General features: G+C 37.2%; 1 protein-coding gene across 2 annotated transcripts; it reads left to right on the top strand.

Annotated features, from left to right (window-relative positions):
* Nucleotides 1-2159: 2159 nt before the first annotated feature.
* FGG (fibrinogen gamma chain) lies at nt 2160-10673 on the top strand. 2 transcript variants are annotated; one of them, XM_065877666.1, is made up of 10 exons: nt 2160-2434; nt 2536-2580; nt 2775-2958; nt 3070-3163; nt 4705-4835; nt 5135-5268; nt 6427-6611; nt 8066-8343; nt 9708-9877; nt 10406-10673. In XM_065877666.1, exons 1-10 carry the CDS (start codon nt 2357-2359, stop codon nt 10418-10420), a joined length of 1314 nt encoding a protein of 437 aa, XP_065733738.1. In that variant the 5' UTR covers nt 2160-2356; the 3' UTR covers nt 10421-10673. The 2 variants fall into 2 exon arrangements, with proteins under 2 accessions (XP_065733738.1, XP_065733737.1); XM_065877665.1 differs by lacking the exon at nt 10406-10673 and having other exon boundaries at nt 2308-2434; nt 9708-10195.
* The last annotated feature ends 9871 nt before the right edge of the window (nt 10674-20544 follow it).

The raw sequence follows: 20544 nt of genomic DNA, 5'->3' as shown, positions 1-20544 counted from the left end.
AATCTGGTTTTGATGTACTCATTTTGTTATAATAATTATTGATTATTTACTGAGTAGGAACATTTTTATCTTTGTTTCAAATCAAAACAAGTATTCCTTTGTAAATATTTAGGATTAAACATTGAAGTATTAGTATTTCTTTCAATTTAGATGTATTTCTCCCACTAAATATTTAATCAAAATTTGCAGTAAGCTTGCTTTCAGAGAATAAAATGAGGGATATTAAAAGTAGGGGTAGTGATACTGCATAATTGTAAATTATCAATAGGAGATGATGGTAAGCATGTTGTCCCAATATACAAGGAAGCTCTAGGGGCAGAATGCAAAGGACAGCTCCCGCCTAATGTTTCATTTTGCGCCCTTTCCTTCAGTTAAGCTCCCAGTCACGTATATGGGACGTGGATTTTCCTAGCCCCTGCCTCCTGTAGCCAGGGTTTCCTCTGTGGTAACGAGATGGAGCCTCAGAGAAAACAAAGTAGGCTCCTGACTTGTTTCCCCTCTGTGGCAGGTGTGGTGCCCCACCAGCTGGTGCTTCCAGACAGAGGGAGGAGTTGAGCTCAAAAGCTCACTACACTGTCGGTGGGAATGTATTGATAAATTGGTGCAGTCACAGTGGAGAACAGTATGGAGATTCCTTAAGAAACTAAAAATAGAGCTACCATATGATCCTGCAATCCCAATCCTGGGCATATATCTGGAGAAAATCGTAATTTGAAAGGATGTATGCCTTCCAATGTTCATTGCAGCACTATTTAGAGTAGCTAAGACATAGAAGCAACCTAAGTGTCTTTTGACAGGTGAATGGATAAAGAAGCTGTGTGGTATACACACAATGGAATATTACTCAGCCATAAAAAAGAATGAAATAATGCCATTTGCAGCAACATAGGTGGACCTAGAGATTATCATACTAAGTGAAGTAAGTTAGACAGAGAAAGACAAATATCATATGGTATTACATTTGTGTGGAATCTAAAAAAATGGTACAAATGAACTCTTTTACAAAGCAGAAATAGACTCAAAGACATAGAAAACAAACTTATGGTTACCAAAGGGGATGGGGTGGGGGAAAGATAAATTAGGAGTTTGGGATTAACATATACACACTACTATGTGTAAAATAGATAACGAATAAGGAACTACTCTATACCATAGGGAGCTATATTCAATATCTTGTAATAACCTGTAATGAGAAAAGAATCTGAAAAAGTGTATATATATATATATATATATATATACACACACACATATATATATATATAACTGAATTACTTTGCTGTACACCTGAAACTAAGACAACACTGTAAATTAACTATACTGCAATAAAAAAAAAGGTTAACAAAATAAAATAAATAAAACGGGGGGGGGGGCATGTATCCTTAGGCTACCATCTGGGAAAAAAAGCCCACTGCGAACTGAGAACCTATGAAAATAGTCGATAGGTGAAGGGGGTCCAAAGTTACAGACTTCCAGCTATAAAATAAGTCCAGGGGATATAATGTACAGCATGAGGATTATAGTTAATAGTACCGTATTGCATATTTGAAAGTTGCTAAGAGGGTACATCTTAAAAGTTCTCATCACAAGAAAAAAAAGTTTTTTGTAATTATGTGTGCTGACAGATGTTAACTAGACTTACTGTGGTGATCATTTCATAATATATACTAATATCAAATCATGTTGCACAGTTGAAGCTAATATAATGTTATATGTTAATTATATTTCAATTTAAAAAAAAAAAGAAAATGGCCAACACAGTGGGGCAGGAATACATTTCCAGTGTCATTCATTCCTGTCAAGAGTGACATGCTGAGACCTGGTGGAAGGCAAAGCCTCCACCTACCATAGGCACAGGTTAAAATTAATGATCCTTCATCGCAGGTCTAAGAAAGGACTTGCGGTAATTTGGGGTATTTGGGTTATGGTACCAGGCTCTGTCTTAAGGTTGGGGCGGTTTGTTCTGGCCGAGGTCAGCTGTGTGTTTGTTCTCTCCGCCTGTACGGGAAACTGTTGCAACCCACAGCCTCCCCGGCGCCCTCCCTCCTCATCGCAACTAAGGCTAATGCTTCACTAGCCTTTGCAGAAGAGTTGGCTTCGCAGGAGGGTTGAGCCAGGCCAGAAAGGAGGAGCTTAGACCTGTGTGCAAAACCTGGGAACCTGACTAAACATTAGTCCGGGGCCAGGATGAGGACAAAGAGACTGGAAAGACATCCCGCCCCCGTGGTAAGAAAGCCCCGTGATCAGCTCCAGCCACTGGCGGTCCTGCCATCCTCGGAACTTAAATAAAGGGACAATTGGAACCGAAATGTCACAGTTCTGACCCTTCAGGCTTGGACCACCGGGCACCCCCGACACCATGAGTTGGTCCTCACACCCCCGGAGTTTAATCCTCTGCTTCTACACTCTTGCATTGCTCTCTTCAACATGCCTGGCAGTAAGTGTGCTGTTTACAAAACGTATTTGTTTTAAACAGAAAGCTTGAAAATAAGAAAATATACGATAAACTAGTGAAATGTCTGTATTTTTCTCCTCTAGTATATTGCTACCCGAGACAACTGCTGCATCTTAGATGAAAGATTTGTAAGTAGTTTTTATGTTTCTCGCTGTGTTTGCACTGGATGTGGGCAGAGAAATAAAAGAAATTCTCTCGCAAATATCATTTGGCAGTTTAGACTTTTTTTTTTAAATGAAGTCTAGGTTTTACCTATTTTGATTAGTAGATCTTATGTAGCTTTTTATCAGGATTTTAAAGCACTCTATTATTGTATTTTCAGGGTAGTTATTGCCCAACTACCTGTGGAATTGCAGACTTCCTGTCTACTTACCAAACCAGTGTAGACAAGGATCTACGGAATTTGGAAGGCATCTTACGTCAGGTTGAGAACAAGACATCAGAAGCCAGAGAGTTGGTCAAAGCAATCCAGATCAGCTACCACTCTGATGGACCAGCAAAGCCAAGTGAGAATCTAACCACCACCGACTGAGAACTTCATCTGTGAAATTCTTTTGCTGTTATTTCAGTGGTTCTGTTTGTTCATGTGTTTTTATGTCTCTGATCCCATGTTACAGGCGGGATAGAAAGTGCTACCAAGATTTCCAAGAAAATGTTGGAAGAAATTATGAAATACGAAACATTGATTTCAACACATGAATCAACAGTTCGGTAAGCATCTTTTGTTTCAATTTGCTCTCCAAGACTGAGATAGTGTTTACTCAATATTCCGAGCTTCAGTAGAAGAAATCTTTTTATTTTTTTCTACTTGTATCTAATTGACATGATACCTGACCATCTTGAACCCAGTGGGGATAGAAGCATTTAGGCAGTATGAGTTGTACTGGATTGTAACTGCTTTTTAATAATGATGTAGAAAAAAATAATCATGTGGGAGAAGGATGTTTTAGGTGTCTTCAAATGCTTTATGACCGTATTTACCAAAATGTTTCCCCTCACCCCCATTTGTCTTACAACGTAAATTCAAACCGATGGGAATATGGGTGTTGAAAATAAAATTCTTTTTATAAGAATGTCAACAAATGTGTGGTGAGGAATTTGTAAGCAGAGACATAGGAAGGATCTTGGCTGCAAAAGTAAATCATACTGAAGGCAGAGCAGAAAAAAATGTGTTTTAAGAGATAAGTGTAACAAACATTGTAAAACTACCTGTTGATCATGGAACCTGCAATTACGTATTCTCCTCCCTTCTCTTGAAAGTAAGATGTCTCTGTTAACAACTTCCCAGGGACTCATAGACTTTCTGAACATAGGGTCTCAGATACAGTTTTAGTTTATTCCTCAATTTTTTTCTTAAATTTTTCTCAAAGTAGTATAAGAAATTGAGATAAATGGTGGCTGAGGAAAAGTGGCCCAGGAGGGATTTATCCTCTTTTTGATATCAGAGGGCTATTATTATTATTGTGATATTATTAGCGTTATGACTTGCATTATTATTGCCCATCATTGAAGTTGAAGGAGACTACAGTGTAGAAATTTTCTAAAAGGCGCAGTAGAGAAAAACGTGGTCAAATAGTTTGTCTATCCTGAACCTCAAAGAAAGAGATGACAGTCTATGTACTGTAGGTAGTTTTCTATCATTTCTGAATGTGTACAAGCAACCCTGTGAGAAACAACAAAAGCAGGATTTTTCACTTCCCCCAGCCTTTTTCTGAAGCTATGTAAATAGAAACACTAAGAAGAAAGGGAAAATGTCTGTTATTTTATTTTAGGTAAGGTAGTGCCCCAGATACTTTTCCTATGTAAGTTATAAGATTGAAGTCCATAAACAGATCCTCAGTAAATCCACAAGTGAAAAGGAATAATGCTTCAGCACATGTGAATTTCAGAACAGGGCCTTTCTTTCCCTAAGAATATTGTCCCAAGAATAATCACCAGAGGGTCTTCCTATTAATCAAGGTCATCACTTGTGTACCTCATTATCTGCTGCCCTTTATGCAAAAGATACAATTCAGAAAGGCCACTTAACAATGATACTGTTTATTGGCAAGGACCCTGTTATATTCTTTTCCAAAAAGCTTAGAATTTTAATTCACCTCAATTTATTTATTAACGTCATTTTACACTTTTTCCAAGAATGGAGTAATTTATCAGGAAATAATTCTTGAGAAAATAAGGTGGTATTTTTAAAAGAATATACAAAATTATTCCTCTAAAAGGAATAGTCGGTTATCTTATTATTTTGCTTATAGATTTTTACAGGAAATATATAATTCAAATAATCAAAAAATCGTCAACCTGAAACAGAAAGTGGTCCAATTGGAAGCAAAGTGTCAGGAACCTTGTCAAGATACAGTGAAAATACATGATACAACTGGGAAAGGTAAGTGAAAGTTTTATATTGGATTAAGTTCATCAAAGCAAATATAAAAAGTAAAGGAGATTGTATGTATTGGAATGTATACAAATACATTGGAAAATGTCTAGCTATTAAATCTAAACAGTCTGCTTAGACTTTTCTTGAGTAGCTAAAAAAAAATACTTTAAAGGAATAATCACGTGAGAAGTAAGAAAATACTTCTCAGGAAATGAATAGTTTACGACAAGTTAAAAATTTCATTTTCAAGGCTGACACAGTCTTACCTGGATTTCAAACCACCACAAACATTTCTTCTTTTTCAGATTGTCAAGACATTGCCAATAAGGGGGCCAGAGAGAGTGGGCTTTACTTTATCAAACCTCTGAAAGCTAAACAGCAGTTCTTAGTCTACTGTGAAATTGATGGGTCTGGAAATGGATGGACTGTGTTTCAGAAGGTATTTTTTCCCACAACAAACGTATTTAATAGACACCTAATTGTTCTGCTATATGCCCGATATGTTTCCAAGCACCTTGTGAACATTAACTCAATTAACACCCACAACTTCCCTTTGAGGTAGTTTTTGCCTTCTTGTCCCTGTTTACAGAGGAGGAAACAGGCACAAGAGGCTGAGCATCAATAACTTGCCCAAAGTCACATAACTAATAAGTAACAGAGTAAGGATATAGTCTGGTTTCAGTCTTGTGCTGTGACTCTCTACTATGCTGGCCCTGCTGTTGTAGATTCATGATGGCACATAATCACAATATCATAGTGACAAAGAACTCGAAGAGACCTCTCTTGACAGGTACATCAAGACCTAGGGCTGCCCATCACAAGAAGATGATGTCACCCAGAGGATACACTGAGGCTGTTCCAAGACCAGGACCCTCTATTGCCTTTGCCAGCTCCAGGCACCCACTGCAAATCCTCTTGCATTGTTTACCTTTGACCACTGTTACAACTAATCCTGCAGGGGGCACTCAGAGCCAGCGAGTGATGTGAGCTCTGGCTGGTAGACACAGATGGAGCAATAGGTTGATCTTTCTACCATCAGTACAAGAATCAGCAATATCAAGCTGGTGTTCTGGAGTCTCCTGGGAGACTTTTTAAAACTACTAGTTTTGGGCTTCCCTGGTGGCGCAGTGGTTGAGAGTCCGCCTGCTGATGCAGGGGACACGGGTTCGTGCCCCGGTTCGCGGAGGGCCTGGGCCCGTGAGCCATGGCCGCGGAGCCTGCGCAGTGGGAGAGGCCACAACAGTGAGCGGCCCGCGTACGGCCAAAAAAAAAAAAAAACTACTAGTTTTATAACTACTAGTAGTTATAGTACTTAAAACTACTACTGGTAGTTTTAAAACTACTAGTTTATAATTTATCATGTGCCAGTCGCTCTTTTAAGTACTTTTACATTCTCTGGTGTAATCCCTGCAACAACCCTAAGAAGTAAGCATCATTATTCCTACTTGATAGGTGAGAAAACTGAAGCAGCTAGTCCAGGGTCACTTAGTAAATGATGAAATCATACCCTCCATATTTTGGACAAAATGTTTATAATTTTTTTGTGTGTGCACTGATAATCCACTCTCTCCTTTTGCCCATACACTTGTGTAATTAGAGGCTTGATGGCAGTGTGGATTTCAAGAAAAACTGGATTCAATATAAAGAAGGGTTTGGACATCTGTCTCCTACTGGAAACACAGAATTTTGGCTGGGAAATGAGAAGATTCATTTAATAAGCACACAGTCTACCATCCCATATGTATTAAGAGTGCAGTTGGAGGATTGGAATGGCAGAACCAGGTACTATTAGAAAGGACTTTTAACTTTTTACCGTAGAGACAGTCTGGAGTATGCACTTTCCAGCTCTCAACAGAACAGTGGGGAAGACAGTCTGACAGATGCGAAGAGCACATCCAACTATGTTCCCCAGAAGTCAGTTTGGTTCTTGGGCAGTCCAAGTTGCTAGGTCCTATTTAGGCAGGATCTAAGTGTTCTGGTACAATCCACTTACCCTGGAACCATACAAAATAATAGCTAGTATTTCCTGAGCATTTAATATGTACCATAAATTGAACATGAAATTATAATTTAATCTAATCCAAATAACTGTTTCATGAGGCAGGAACTACTATTAATCCCATTTTACAGATTAACATTTCCACGGTCGCATCGTTGGTATATGGTAAAGGTTGGATTTAAACTCAGGTAGTTTAACTCTACAACCCATCCTCTTAGTGATTATCCTTGTTGAAGAGTGAATCTAGCTTCTTCAGATTTCCCAGTGCTTTAATGACCATGCAGTCAGTCAAATCCAGGAGCTACTTTAAAATGAAACCAGCTGGCTTCTTTGGTGAGCTAGAGCTGTGTGGGCACTTTGAGTGTTGTATGCTTAATTAAAATTAAAAACAATATCCAACCCTCTTGTTACGTCTGTGGCATGATGAAATATAGTCTGTGCCCAAATATGTATTTTTACTTTTTAAAGTTTTTAACCAGAAAGTATAATACCATAGTCAGTAGACCTCCTATGAGAACATCTCCTATATCCCAAGTCCTAGAAATCAGGGAAGCCAAATGTTTTCTGGAAATCTCTATTCATGCACCAAAGCCCATTCTTCCCTGAACTCCATAGAATTCTGCCCTCATTCACAACTTTTTTTCCAGGGGAGAATCTCTCTTTGATCCTATAGCTCATGTTTTGTGGGCCATACAGGGAACTTCTTTTCTGTGATGCTTGAGGAAACCCTCCTTCTTGTCACTGCCACACTGCCTTGCAAAAGGAAAACTCCTTTAGGACTTCACACTTTAGATGGTATGAGTGGCTAATGGAACTGTAGCTCCTTCAAGTTTGCTGCATTGTTTGTCACTCACTGTCAGATAATGAATGTGGTTTGTGAGAACTGTGTGTACATGCTACATACTGAGATAAAAGTGGAAAATACGAAATTAGTCAGGTTCATCCACATATCTGGGTTGGATATTAGGATCCTATAGGCAAAAAGCATTCAGATGGTGGAAGTTTTTAGTCTTCCTGGGACTAGAAGCCTTCCTTGAAGGCTTCTAGACCCATCCTGGGTGGTGCGGGTTCCCACATCCATTTTCCCTTGCCAGATTTGCAGAAAAATTTATTCAATGAGCACATTTCAGATTAAGAAGCAAAGTTTAAAATTCCAAACAATTGTCCTATGAAAGAGAGAACTTCTGAGATGCCTTCTGAGGCTCAGGGTCTAAGGTCTCTATTCCCTTCTTTGTAGTACTGCAGACTATGCTACGTTCAGGGTGAAAGATGAAAGTGACAAATACCGCATGACATATGCCTACTTCATTGGTGGAGATGCTGGAGATGCGTTTGATGGCTATGATTTTGGTGAGGATAGTAGTGACAAGTTTTTCACATCCCACAATGGCATGCAGTTCAGTACCTGGGACAACGACAATGATAAGTTTGAAGGCAACTGCGCTGAACAGGATGGATCTGGTTGGTGGATGAACAAATGTCATGCTGGCCACCTCAATGGAATTTATTACCAAGGTATGCCTTTCTTCCTTAGATGCATGAATTTGTGCATAGTTTATATTTTTATAAAAGGTAATAAATAAATATAAGGAAATGAATAAAGATATTGAGAGCTTAGTATATAGTTCTTTATTTTAAACCAGAATTGAATACTGCTAGCTTATACCTGAAATTGGTCCTTCTACAAGAAATCCAACTGCTGCAAACTATGCAGTGGTATTCATCGTGCCTCCATCAGAGTTGATGCTTTGGGTTATGGTGTCTCCTCTAGGCTTACCATATATATGATCTGGATGGACTAACATTACCATGTTTATGCTTGTTAACACAGTAGCTTGGTTCAGCTTCCCATGATCTATGTGTCAGATAGATCCAGTAAACTGTGAGTAGGTGTCTGGAGGAATTAAGCAAAGAGCAGGGATGTATTGGTGAGGGCAGATGTCCATGAAAGCTTAAGAGGAGAGGAGTCCAGCCTGAGGAGGGTAGACACTTATTTTAGGACAAGGGGAGGGCAAGCTATAGTTTGCTCTAAGACTGGAGTAGTTTTGAACACTGGTTTTACTTACTGACAAACTATTGTAACTACCCAACAGGTATGCATGGGGAAACCCTCATCCATTAAAATGAGCAATCTTCCCTCCCTAGGGCACTGTCCTAGCCAAGAGGTGACTTGGAATCCTCTTAAAAACTACTTAAACTTACCTTTTGGTTTTCACAATGTTTTTTTTTGAAACCTAACTTAGCTTTGCACCAACAAACCATGTAATTAGAAGAAGCTCTCAGGGAAGGTGCCTGATCCATATGATCCAGAGTAGCCGTGTTGATAGCTTGTGGTACCCTCCAGTACTAGACTCCGACAATCCCTTACAAAATCACAAGAGATCTAGTGTCCAGGAACGAGGTGAAAGCACTTCAGCCTAGCCTCCACTTTATAATGGAGATGTAAAATAACATTCCAGAACTGAGCTCCTCGTATTTTCCAGTAAAATTGTGTTTTTCAGATGACCTGAGATCATCTGATGAGGAATTATGACCTGTTTTCAGAAAGGTGGTCCATCATAGTTGAATCCAGGATGGCTAAACTTAGGGAGAGAGACCAATTGGGGAAATTTGGGGTTCTAAGCCTGTTAGCAGTGAATACATTTAAAGTATGGATGTCACCAGAAAGCACAACACAGCTGTAAGAGTTTGTTTAATAATAAGTTTATGTCAATTGTAAATGGAGAATTTAGGAGTCTTTAAGGATATTTTCAGTTAGTAGATAACACTATAAAATCTGATGTAGATGACAATGGACTTCATAATAGACAGTTCTTTATAGACTTTCTGAGGGGAAGAGATTCAAGAGCAGTGATATGTGCATCTACAATTTGTTTTAGGCGGCACTTACTCAAAAACATCTACTACTAATGGTTATGATAATGGCATTATTTGGGCCACTTGGAAATCCCGGTGGTATTCAATGAAGAAAACCACCATGAAATTAATCCCATATAACAGAATCGCCATTGGAGAAGGACAGCAACACCACCTTGGGGGAGCCAAACAGGTCAGACCAGAACACCATGTTGAAATAGAATATGACTAAGTCATTTTACCCTGAGGATTAGATAGATGTTCATTTCTATTAACCCACAAAGTTTCAGAAACTTTTATGAAATTTTCTTCCCATTTTCTCTTACTGTATTTATTAATTTTAAGTCTTTTATTAAGAATAGTTAGCCTTGAATGGCAATTAAAACTCACTTTGGACTGTATTCCCAAATGACTGAATGCAGAATTATTTAAAATTTGTTTATTTAATGAGATAATAATATTTTAGCTTATTTCCTGAAGATGTAATAAAATCATTGTGATAGTTTGCATTTTAATGATCACACGTCATTGTGTCTTGGTGATTTTTAAAATTATTTCTTAAATAGTTTAGTATATACTAATATAATAGGAGCAAACTCTAGCATTTCAAATGACTAAGTATTTTTTCCATATTTATTACCCCTAAATCATTCATATTTAATTATTCTTTTTAAATGGAGATAATTATATCTTTTTAATATATTTTTTGTTTTGGTCATAGGCTGGAGATGTATAAAAGACCGTTTCAAAGGTGATTTACTTATGAAATGACTCTATATAAAAAGAAAAATATAATATTTTGCCTATGGGACAGTGGACTTGCAAAGCCTCACTTCATTTTAAGAGTAATAAGAACCCATGCTGAAAACTCCACTAACAGTTTTATGCTGTTTGTAATTTATCTATACACCATTTCAATAAACATTTTGTTTCCTAAGACTAGATACATGGTACATTTTATTGACCTAAAAGCCATCACTTTCCTTCAATTTGATAATTACAGTTGGACAATCATCAGTAGTTGCTCAGTGTTCACTTTATCCTAAACATTGTACCTGACTCTTGGGAAGTTATGAAGGAAATAGAAATCATGGCTTTTGCCCTCCAGGGGTTATAAGCCAAATACAGAAAAATACAGTAACCCAAAATGACAAAATTTGATATAAAAACATAAGCACATGTCACAATCACATAACTCAGGTTCATAGTACTCCAGTGCAGCTGAAGACGTAAGGCTGTTTGGGGATTCTCCCAGTAAATCCTTTTAGCTCCGGGCTCCTGTGGCCATATGTGGGCACTTGGAGAGGATTATAACTCAGGACAGAGAGATCCAGGGAACAATCTGCTCAGCCCCTCACTGTTGAATAAGTTGAGCAGAATGGAGCCATTATTGCAGTAGCCAGAGATCAGGAATCGCTAACTTTCTGTAAGGAATAGCTGCATTTACATTAGTTGGCATAAGGTTGAACATGAAAAGTAATTGACTAATTTTATGGGGTCATGGGGGGAGGTCTGGTTGTTCTGAAGTCCTGAGCATTGGCTTTGGATTCTCTTCCTTTTCACAATTTCTTTCCTAATTCTTTCGCTTCCTTGTTCTCATAAGTTCTGATTTTAAAAGCATCCTATTGAGGAGATAAAAACCAGTTAAGTAAACTTCTAGGGATACAGCCAAATACTTGTGAGGCTTTGGGAAAATAGGAACATTGATTCATTGTCTGTAGCACTCATTCATTCATGTATGCATGAGGCATCCATTCAACTAACATTTATTGACTTCCTTCATTGTACTAGCCCCTGTGCTGGGTATATATCGCATAGTAGCATCCTCCTTTCTCCCAGTACTGTTCTATTCCGTCCAGTTCTCAAGTTCCAAAAAACCAGCAATAAGTCTTCCTTATTCTTCCCTCCCCATATCCTCAAGCCTGTCAAATCCACCTCCTAAATATTTATTATATTCATTTCCTTCTCTATGCCAGCTGCCACCGTTCTAGTTGGGATATATATCTCTTGCCAGGATAATGACAAATGCCTCCTTCCTGTTTTCCATCTTGCTTCCAGCCTTACCTGTTCCCACCTCATCATGCTCCAAACCACTTCTAAATTCAGAATGCATATATTCTACCCTTTGAGAATCTATAAAATCCTTTAGGTGAGCAATTTGGTCATAGACAGGATGAGTTATGTAAATATTCATAAGTTTAAATGCAATAATATCACTCTAGTGATTTATCCCAAGAAAATTATTTTTGAAAAAGAAAATAGCTCTTTATAGAAATATAGATAATATTTAAATATTAAATAAATATTTAATTACAGTGGGAAATTTAGAAAATATTTAACAGTGGAAAAATGGACAAGCAAGGTGGTTTATTAGTACAATGGAAGAGAATGCAATGATTACATAATAAGTATAATATCTCTGTATGAGCATAGAGACATTTACTAAATAATATGTGAAATTTTAAGATGAAAAACAATTCTACAATGAGTATGTAAAAGTATATATGCATATACTTTTGAACAAAATGTAATCTTGACATGCATGCATTATTTGTATGTATTTGTTTTCCCCAATCGATTTATAAAATTTAATAAAAATACTAAACAAAATAAATATAAACAAGTCCAAAAGTTTCTTATTTTTCCCATGACCACTTTTCCAATGCTTCTTCTGAAATATCATTATAACATTCTTTCATAAACATTTTGGAGGTCCCTGTTTTTGTGAGTGTCCAGAGTACATATACGGTCTGTATGCTGGGTAATTCAGGATTGATTAGTGGGAAGGGGCTTCTAACTTTCTCCTTCTATACCTCTGCATTGTTTGATTTGTTATAATGAGCATGTTGTTAGTTTTGTAGTTAATTTAAAACCCAATTAGGTAGAGATAAAAAGGTGAATTTCAAACTTTTACTTGTTTAGTTATTAATATTCAATGGTGAACATTGAAGGGTTGTAGCTTAAGAAATGAAGCAAGATATGTACTTCCACACTCAATTGGATCATGTCTCTGCAAATAAAATAGAAATGAAAGGATTATCTTGACAAATCAACTTTTAAAAATTTACTTTTAAGTGAAACAAAGAGTTTGGAGCCTCCTAGCGACAGATTACTTTTCTGCACAGCTCAAATCACAGATAACTAATACCCAACCCTTCCCTTCGCTTTCTGGGCACACAAAACTCAGGTCACTGCAAAATAGGACGGCTAAGTACAAAACAGATGTGCATGGTCACACACTTTGAAAAACCCACAGAGGGAAGTTTCCAAAAATAAGGGTACTGGTACAGATGCACCGATACTATGACTTCAGGTCATGAACTACAGGGCAGAGTTCTTTAATCAGCAGACAGGAACAGTCATTTATTGGACACTATCAAGATTTTTAAATATACCTCTGAAGTGCTATAGCTTTTTTTCAATTCTTTGTTATGTTTAGTAGTTTGGTTTTAAAGATCATGTTTCAGATTTGTGGGTAGGCTGAAAGTGAGTGGGAAGTGAAAACATGTAAGTATAGACAGCGTATTTGAGAACTTACAAGGTCTAAAGTTCTTAACTCTGAACAGTATAAACTAAGCCAAGTTATACATAGTAGATATCTTTGTAGATATAAATTCAGGTGACTGGAGTGAAAAACAAAATGCACATTTAACCCTGGGGAAAATTAATCTACTGATGATTTCTCATCAGTTTAATGTAGCTCAAAAAGAATGGGGAAAAAAAGAGTTAAAGATAGTAAGATGAGTTAAAGTAGATGGAAAATACTAAGTTGATGATAAAGAGACCAAGAGTGTGGGAAAGACTGTTTCATATACCTTTCCCGTGTGTGTGTGTGTGTGTGTGTGTGTGTGTGTGTGTGTGTCCCCCAGAGACAGAAGTTAAATTAGTCATACTTCTGGCACACCATTCACATTCATATGTGCTGGGCCACTCTGATTCTTTCCTTTAATCCCTTAATAATCAACCATTGTAACAGATTTGATGCATGTTTATTTGTACATATTCTTATAAATCATGGGTTGTTTGTGCTATGTATTTTTAAATTATATAAATGGCATCGTGCTATACATCAGTATTTCTCAGAATGCTGATCCACAAATTTTTTGTTAGTCAGCATTATAAGTAAAAAAATTGAGAATTAACATGTAGAAACATTTTTGCTATATTATGCATGTGATGATTGTATTTATTCGAATGTAATTATATGTCTTTGGAATCTAATAATAAAAAAACTGGCCTATATTTTTGCTTTTTTACATTTTATTTTACTAGAAATTATTTTTATTGCATTTTATAAGCTAATAGGTCGGTGACTGATTAGAAATTTAATAAAACTGGTCGTTTAGAACAAACACTTTGAGAAACACTACTAAGGTCTTCATTATATTTATTACTTTTTCCATTCAGCACCATTAAGATCTACCCACAATCTGAGTATTTTGTAACTTCCTGTGATCTCCTTTTGAACTGAAGACTTAAAAAGTGAATATAATTTGGTTCCAAAGCTTGTGCTTTTTAAAACTGTATTTTTAATTAACATCTAAATTCATTTCATTATGGTCAAAGAACATAATTTTGATGATACTGATTCTTGAGAGACAGTTCAAAAATTACTTTGGGACATAGGAATTATCAGAGAATTAATTGGCCCTATAAAAGTGTACATAAATCATAACCACTCCCCAATAATGATCTGCATCCAATAAGAGTATTAATATATTTTTTTCCTTTAAGAAGGAAAATGAACTAAAGGTAGATAGTGATTGGCCTTGTAAACATGAGCTTTGGCCCAAATGGCCTTGTAGCCATGGCCCGTTGTGAGCATCGATAATAGGTTTGACCACTGACTTGTAGAACACACCTTTGTTGCAGGTTTGAAAGCCTTTTGGGAAGGCTAGCTGGTGAAATTTCAAGCTCTTGTTCATCTCAGTTTCATTGGGAAATATCTGAAAGTCCAAATGGATAAATTCAGGTCATGACAGTTAATCAGATCTTCAACTGGCTCAAAACTGTCTTTTCCAAATCCCAAATCCAGTATTCTTGACCCTCTCTCTCATTTCCCAGATCTTCACCCAGGTTTGCTTCTGCTGTTAACTTAAAAGCATGAAGTAACCTGAGGTAGATGAGATTCCTTCCTAAATAAATCTGAATGTTGACTCTCCCTAAATAAACAGAGTAGGGCAGATTCCATTCTGTGATGAAAGTGGCCTCAGGGACAAATAGGTAAAGTGTGACTTTTAGGAAAAAAATCATCTAACATTTAAGAGACCTTGGACTGGAAATGTTTTCCTTCCTAAATCGCTCTTTTTGTATCACAAAGCTGTGGGAAGGGTCAAATGAGATTACATGTGAAATTGCTCCAGAGACAAAAACAAAACTGAATTGTTTTTTGCTGTTAAGATTGGTATTGCTGCATGAGATTTGAATCTAATGTCAGTTAAGTTTGGAAACATCATTGTAAAACTTTAATTTTTTGGCTTTTATATTTTAATAAATTTTAAATTTCAGAATACATTTTAATTTGCAGAAAAGAAGTTACAGAGAGTTCCCTACCCCTGTCACCCAGTTTCTCTAATGTTAACATCTGACATTACCATGGCTCATTTGTCAAAACTTAAGAAACCAACCCTAGTAGTCACTCTTTTCTAACCTCCATGCTTTATACAGATTTCATCAGTTTTTACACTAATGTCCTTTTTCTGTTCCAGGATCCCATCCAGGATACATTACATTTAGTTGTCATATTTCCTTAGTCAGCTTTGGTAACAATTTCTTAGTCTTTCCCTGTTGTTCATGAACTTGATTGTTTAGAGTATATTCTGGTGGACTGGTCAAGTATGTGTAAAATGTCCCTCAATTTGGGTTTCTGCTCTGTTATGCTCAATAATTTTTGTTGAATTTTATCTAAGCAAAATTTTACCAAAATGCCTTCTTTAAATTGCCTTGGTTTTACTATAGAATGGTCAGTTAAAAATAGGTTTCAAGAAGAATCACAGAGAATTAAATGGATCTTGATAATTAAATTACCCCATAATTTTCATATAATTCCTTGCTGTGGAAAGTCTAAATACCTCACAGATACTATTTCCCCAGATCTCAGTGCATCCCTATTAAATAAATACCAACTGATAGATCATGTTTGCTAATCTTTAATAGAAGAACCACAATGAAATCGGCAGTGTGCCAAATTAAATGGATTTAAGCTGTATGATGGTGGAATGAATTCATGTTGTTGATATTAATACATCACTTGATTATTCATCTGCATAATGGTTTTACATTTCAAAAAAGGATTTATACTTTAATACACATTCAACAAAGAATTTGATAATTCCAGTAAAATTTAGTAAAGCACACTATAAGTGAAATTGATCTATCTTGAAAAATGAATTATTTAATTGATAATGCAGTTAAAAAAAAAAGGAAGTAAAGCGGTGGCAAAAACTCAGGGACCTCACCTTCACCTCTCTTTCTCTCATACACACTCATCACACATACATACATACATCACACACACACATAAAGACTTAGTGGAAACTTGATTAAAAGTTCTTAAGTAGGGGCTTCCCTGGTGGCGCTGTGGTTGAGAGTCTGTCTGCCGATGCAGGGGACACGGGTTCGTGTCCCGGTCCGGGAAGATCCCACATGCCACGGAGCTACTGGGCCCGTGAGCCATGGCCGCTGAGCCTGCGCATCCGGAGCCTGTGCTCCGCAACGGGAGAGGCCACAACAGTGAGAGGCCCGCGTACCGCAAAAAAAAAAAAAAAAAAAAAAAAAGTGCTTAAGTAAAAGACCATGAAAATCATGCATAAAAACAAAATAGAGGATGATCATTCTATTGTTGGAACATTACAGAATTTAATTCCAAAAATGTTAAAAAATTATTCAATTAAAAGGCTACTCGTCCTGGAACAGTTTAATTATAAGAAATAAAGTAGATTTCTTTCCTGAATAAAGAGATTAAAGAGAAATGCAGTGTGATAGAATCAGGAACCATCAAGAAAACCTCTTTTGTTCCTTCCTCATTTTCATAAGTGTAGTTCAGAATTATTTCTGTGTATTTAAGGAAATTCCCAACTTCTTTCTACAGCTATAACTTCCAGGAAAACCATCTGCAGTCAGAGTACTGATGAGTTCTGAAAGTAAAAGTCCCATTAGTTCCTCTCAGGTCAATCATCATGCTATCCCATTCACCTTTCACAGTAAGCAGATTGGTTAAAAACAAATTTCTGTAATACTCTTGAAATGCAGGAGACAAGGAGAGAAAATAATATACACAAAGCTAAGGAGCCTTGCCAATGTTTTCCAGTAAATCCTTTATAGATCTGTCACTGCTGTCCAAATCTGAGGCAGAGGCCCTGAAAGAGTAGTATAAGTGCCAGAACCTCCTATATTTTTATAATTCAGGCATTTCAAAATTTAGAAATTAATTCTGATACTTTCCAGGTGTACACTTAATATCATTTTAACAAAATATTTCCTGTCAAGGTACCATTACCTTCTTGTTATTAGGAGAATAATAAATTTATAGATTCATACAGAATTTTATGCTAAAAGACTTACAATTAGTATTTTTTCAAAAGCATCTTTCATTTTTAGGCTTGAATTAAATCTGATAATTTAAGGAACATTTTACACAAAATGTGACAGAAAACAATGCAGAAACAATATTTCAGCCTCTACTCTGTGCCTAAAAGTACTTTGAACTTACCTCATGGAATTTTTTTCATTGGTTTATATCAGATTAAATCATATGAAATTGCAGACATTCATCATTTTGATCTACAAAAATGGCAATTTTATATGGTTTAACTTCTTATCTGCACATGTATTTATTTGCTCCCCAATTGTAAGCAACTCGAATGTATAAGTCTATACATTATTTGCCTTTCTATCTCAAGAACACAGCATGCAGGACTGACAAATAGTAGACATACAATAAATGTTTGTTATAGTCAAACGAAGGAATAAGTAAGTGAACTATCCTCAGAATTCAGTACATTTAAAATAAATTGGTAAAGAAAGGGATGTTCTTTTACTTTCCTGGGATGTAGCCCCCAGAAGGACAAATACCCCATTCAAAAGAAAGCTGAGGATTGTTTTATTTTATTTTGTTTTGCTTGTATTTTATTGTTTTTGGTTTTTTTTTTTTTTTTTTGCGGTACGCGGGCCTCTCACTGTTGTGGCCTCTCCCGTTGCGGAGCTCAGGCTCCGGGCGCGCAGGCTCAGCGGCCATGGCTCACGGGCCCAGCCGCTCCGCGGCATGTGGGATCTTCCCGGACCGGGGCACGAACCCGTGTGCCCTGCATCGGCAGGCGGACTCTCAACCACTGCGCCACCAGGGAAGCCCTAATTTTGCTTGTATTTTAAAGTTATGCTTACACAGTGGCAAGTATTTAAATAACTGGATCTGTATTTTACTCTCATGTATAAATGTTGGTGTGTAGATACAGTTTAAAAGTGAAACATAATTACAGCTATAGAATTTCTATTCTTTTTACATACATTATACATCATACAAATAAAATCTATTCCAGTGCTGCCTGATGTGATGGCATAACAAATATGTGAATCCCTGAGTTTAAATACTTATAATTTGTGAGAAATTATATTAATTTCAAAGGATAAATGAAACATTCCTCTCATTAGAGCTAAGGAAAATAGGATATAGTCATCTGTGGGAAAAATGCAATACACAGTGGTTTTGGTCTAAGAAACTGGAAATTTCTTAATTTTTCCCCGCTTTTACACTTGTAAAATGGGTGACACTTGTAAAAGTGTAAAAGTGACACTTATTGTCACATGCTTTTAAACAATGATACTCCTATATATTGTGCAACACAGGAATATAGCCCATATTTTATAATAAGTGTAAGTGAACTATAATTGTTAAAAATTGTGAATCACTATGTTGTATACCTGAAACTTATATAATGTTGTTCATCAACTATACCTCAATAAAAAAATGATATTCCTTGCATTATTTGTTGCCTATTCACCTGCATGGCTTTCTGTCTAAACAAAACCTACTTCTCCATAGCTGATAATAAGGCTTGCTTGTGAAGTAAAGAGCCCAGCCTGGTGCTCACTCCTGCAGTGCTAGGCCCAAAGAGAGCCCCAAAGGTGCCTGGTTAGGGAATTGTGGCACTGGAGAGATAACATAGGACCTTTTTATTTAGGGACATTGGAACATTCTAGGAGCCATTTCTGGAGCTTGTAATGTGTATGTCGAACATGTTACATAGTGTCACATTTTATGTAATCCTCACAACACTTCAAGATAAATATTGTCATCTCTACACTGCAAGATAATTATTGTCACCTCTATCTTACAGATAAACAAGCTGGTTCAGAGAATTTTATTTGTCCATGTCACTCAGCTGGTGTGCAGATCTCACTCTCTCCAGAGCCCCCTGTCCTTCCAGCACTGTGCTGCCACTGTTGCAGCCTTCCAACACTCCAACAAATGCTCACTGGGACTCACCCTATGCCTGGCATTGTACTAGACAGTGTGCCTCGGCTTCAGGAAACTTAGTGTGGAAGAGACAAAAAATAAACAAAGAACTTTCCCATATATACTGTCCAGTAGTGATAAAGTAAAATGAGTGAAAACCAACTCAGGTTGGGTGGTCAAAGGAAGCATTTCTGAAGAAGTGCTATCTGAGCAGAGCCCTGGATGAAGTAAGGGAGTGAGACACGCAGATACTTGAAGGAGCCATGGAACAGCAAGGATGGTGCCACAGGTGGTACCTTGGAAAAGCCCAAACGTGGCACCAGAGTGCTGGCATTCAGTCACACTGGTTTCTGTTAACTTACTCTCAATCAGATTATGTCCAGCCAAGTCAACTGAAGCTCACCAGATTACTGTCTGGGAACTTCTTGCATATACCATGTTCACCCCTAAGAAAGGCACTTCTTGTGGGCAGAGGAAAACATCTGGGGAAGTCAGTCTTGGATCCTATACATTCCTGGCATTTTGCTAGTTCAACCACTGTGGACAAGTGTAACCCAGCTTTCCATGGAGTCATTGCCCTTCATAACCTGGATAAGACTCTAGGGTTCTCTCTGAGCTCTGAAGTTGCTTCAAAAAAGCCACATCAGAGGTGAGCTTGATCAGACAAAGAACCTTCCATGGAGCAAGCAGTGTAGGAGGGTGCTGCCTTGTACCAGGGCTCTCACCCATTTACAGCAAGCTTCACATGCCCGCAGAGCCTGAGACAGGGCTCAATTTCACAACAGTGGAATCCGCTCATGCTTTCTTGCTCAATGAAGCCCCACACCTTTTGGGGAGAATATAAAGACCATTAAAACATGTCAGTTCTCAAGTTTATGATCTAGTGGAAGAGATGGACAATGTTCCTGCAGTAATAAATGTCATGAGTGGTACATGGTCTAAGGAAATATGAAAGAACAAGAGATTGCTTTCAATTGGAGACACGAAATCAGGTACTATGTAAAGTGTCCAACAAAGTCACCAGCACTTAGTAAACACTCGATAAATTTTGGCTGTTACACTATGATCAGGGTTGGCTTCACATAGGAAGCAACATTTGAGACAAGGTAGGATTGGCAGTCATATTACAGGATGCCCAGTTAAATATGCATTTCAGATAAACAACAGCAACACATTTTTAGTATGAATACGTCTGAATATTGCATGGGACAAACTTACACTAAAATATATTTGCTGTGTATCTGACATTCAAATTTAACTAGGCATCCTGGTTTTTTATTTGCTAAATCTGACAACTCTTAGACAAGAAAATTTGATATGGAGATGAAAATCGGGGAAAATAAATTAGCATGTCCAAAGGTACAGAAACTGGAAAGAAATAATAATTGTTATTGGAGAACATAAAG

Source organism: Phocoena phocoena, chromosome 5, assembly GCF_963924675.1.
Source record: "Phocoena phocoena chromosome 5, mPhoPho1.1, whole genome shotgun sequence".
Taxonomy (NCBI): Eukaryota; Metazoa; Chordata; class Mammalia; order Artiodactyla; family Phocoenidae; genus Phocoena; species Phocoena phocoena.
Note: the sequence above shows the minus strand (reverse complement) of the source record. Positions and strands in the feature narration are given on the sequence as shown.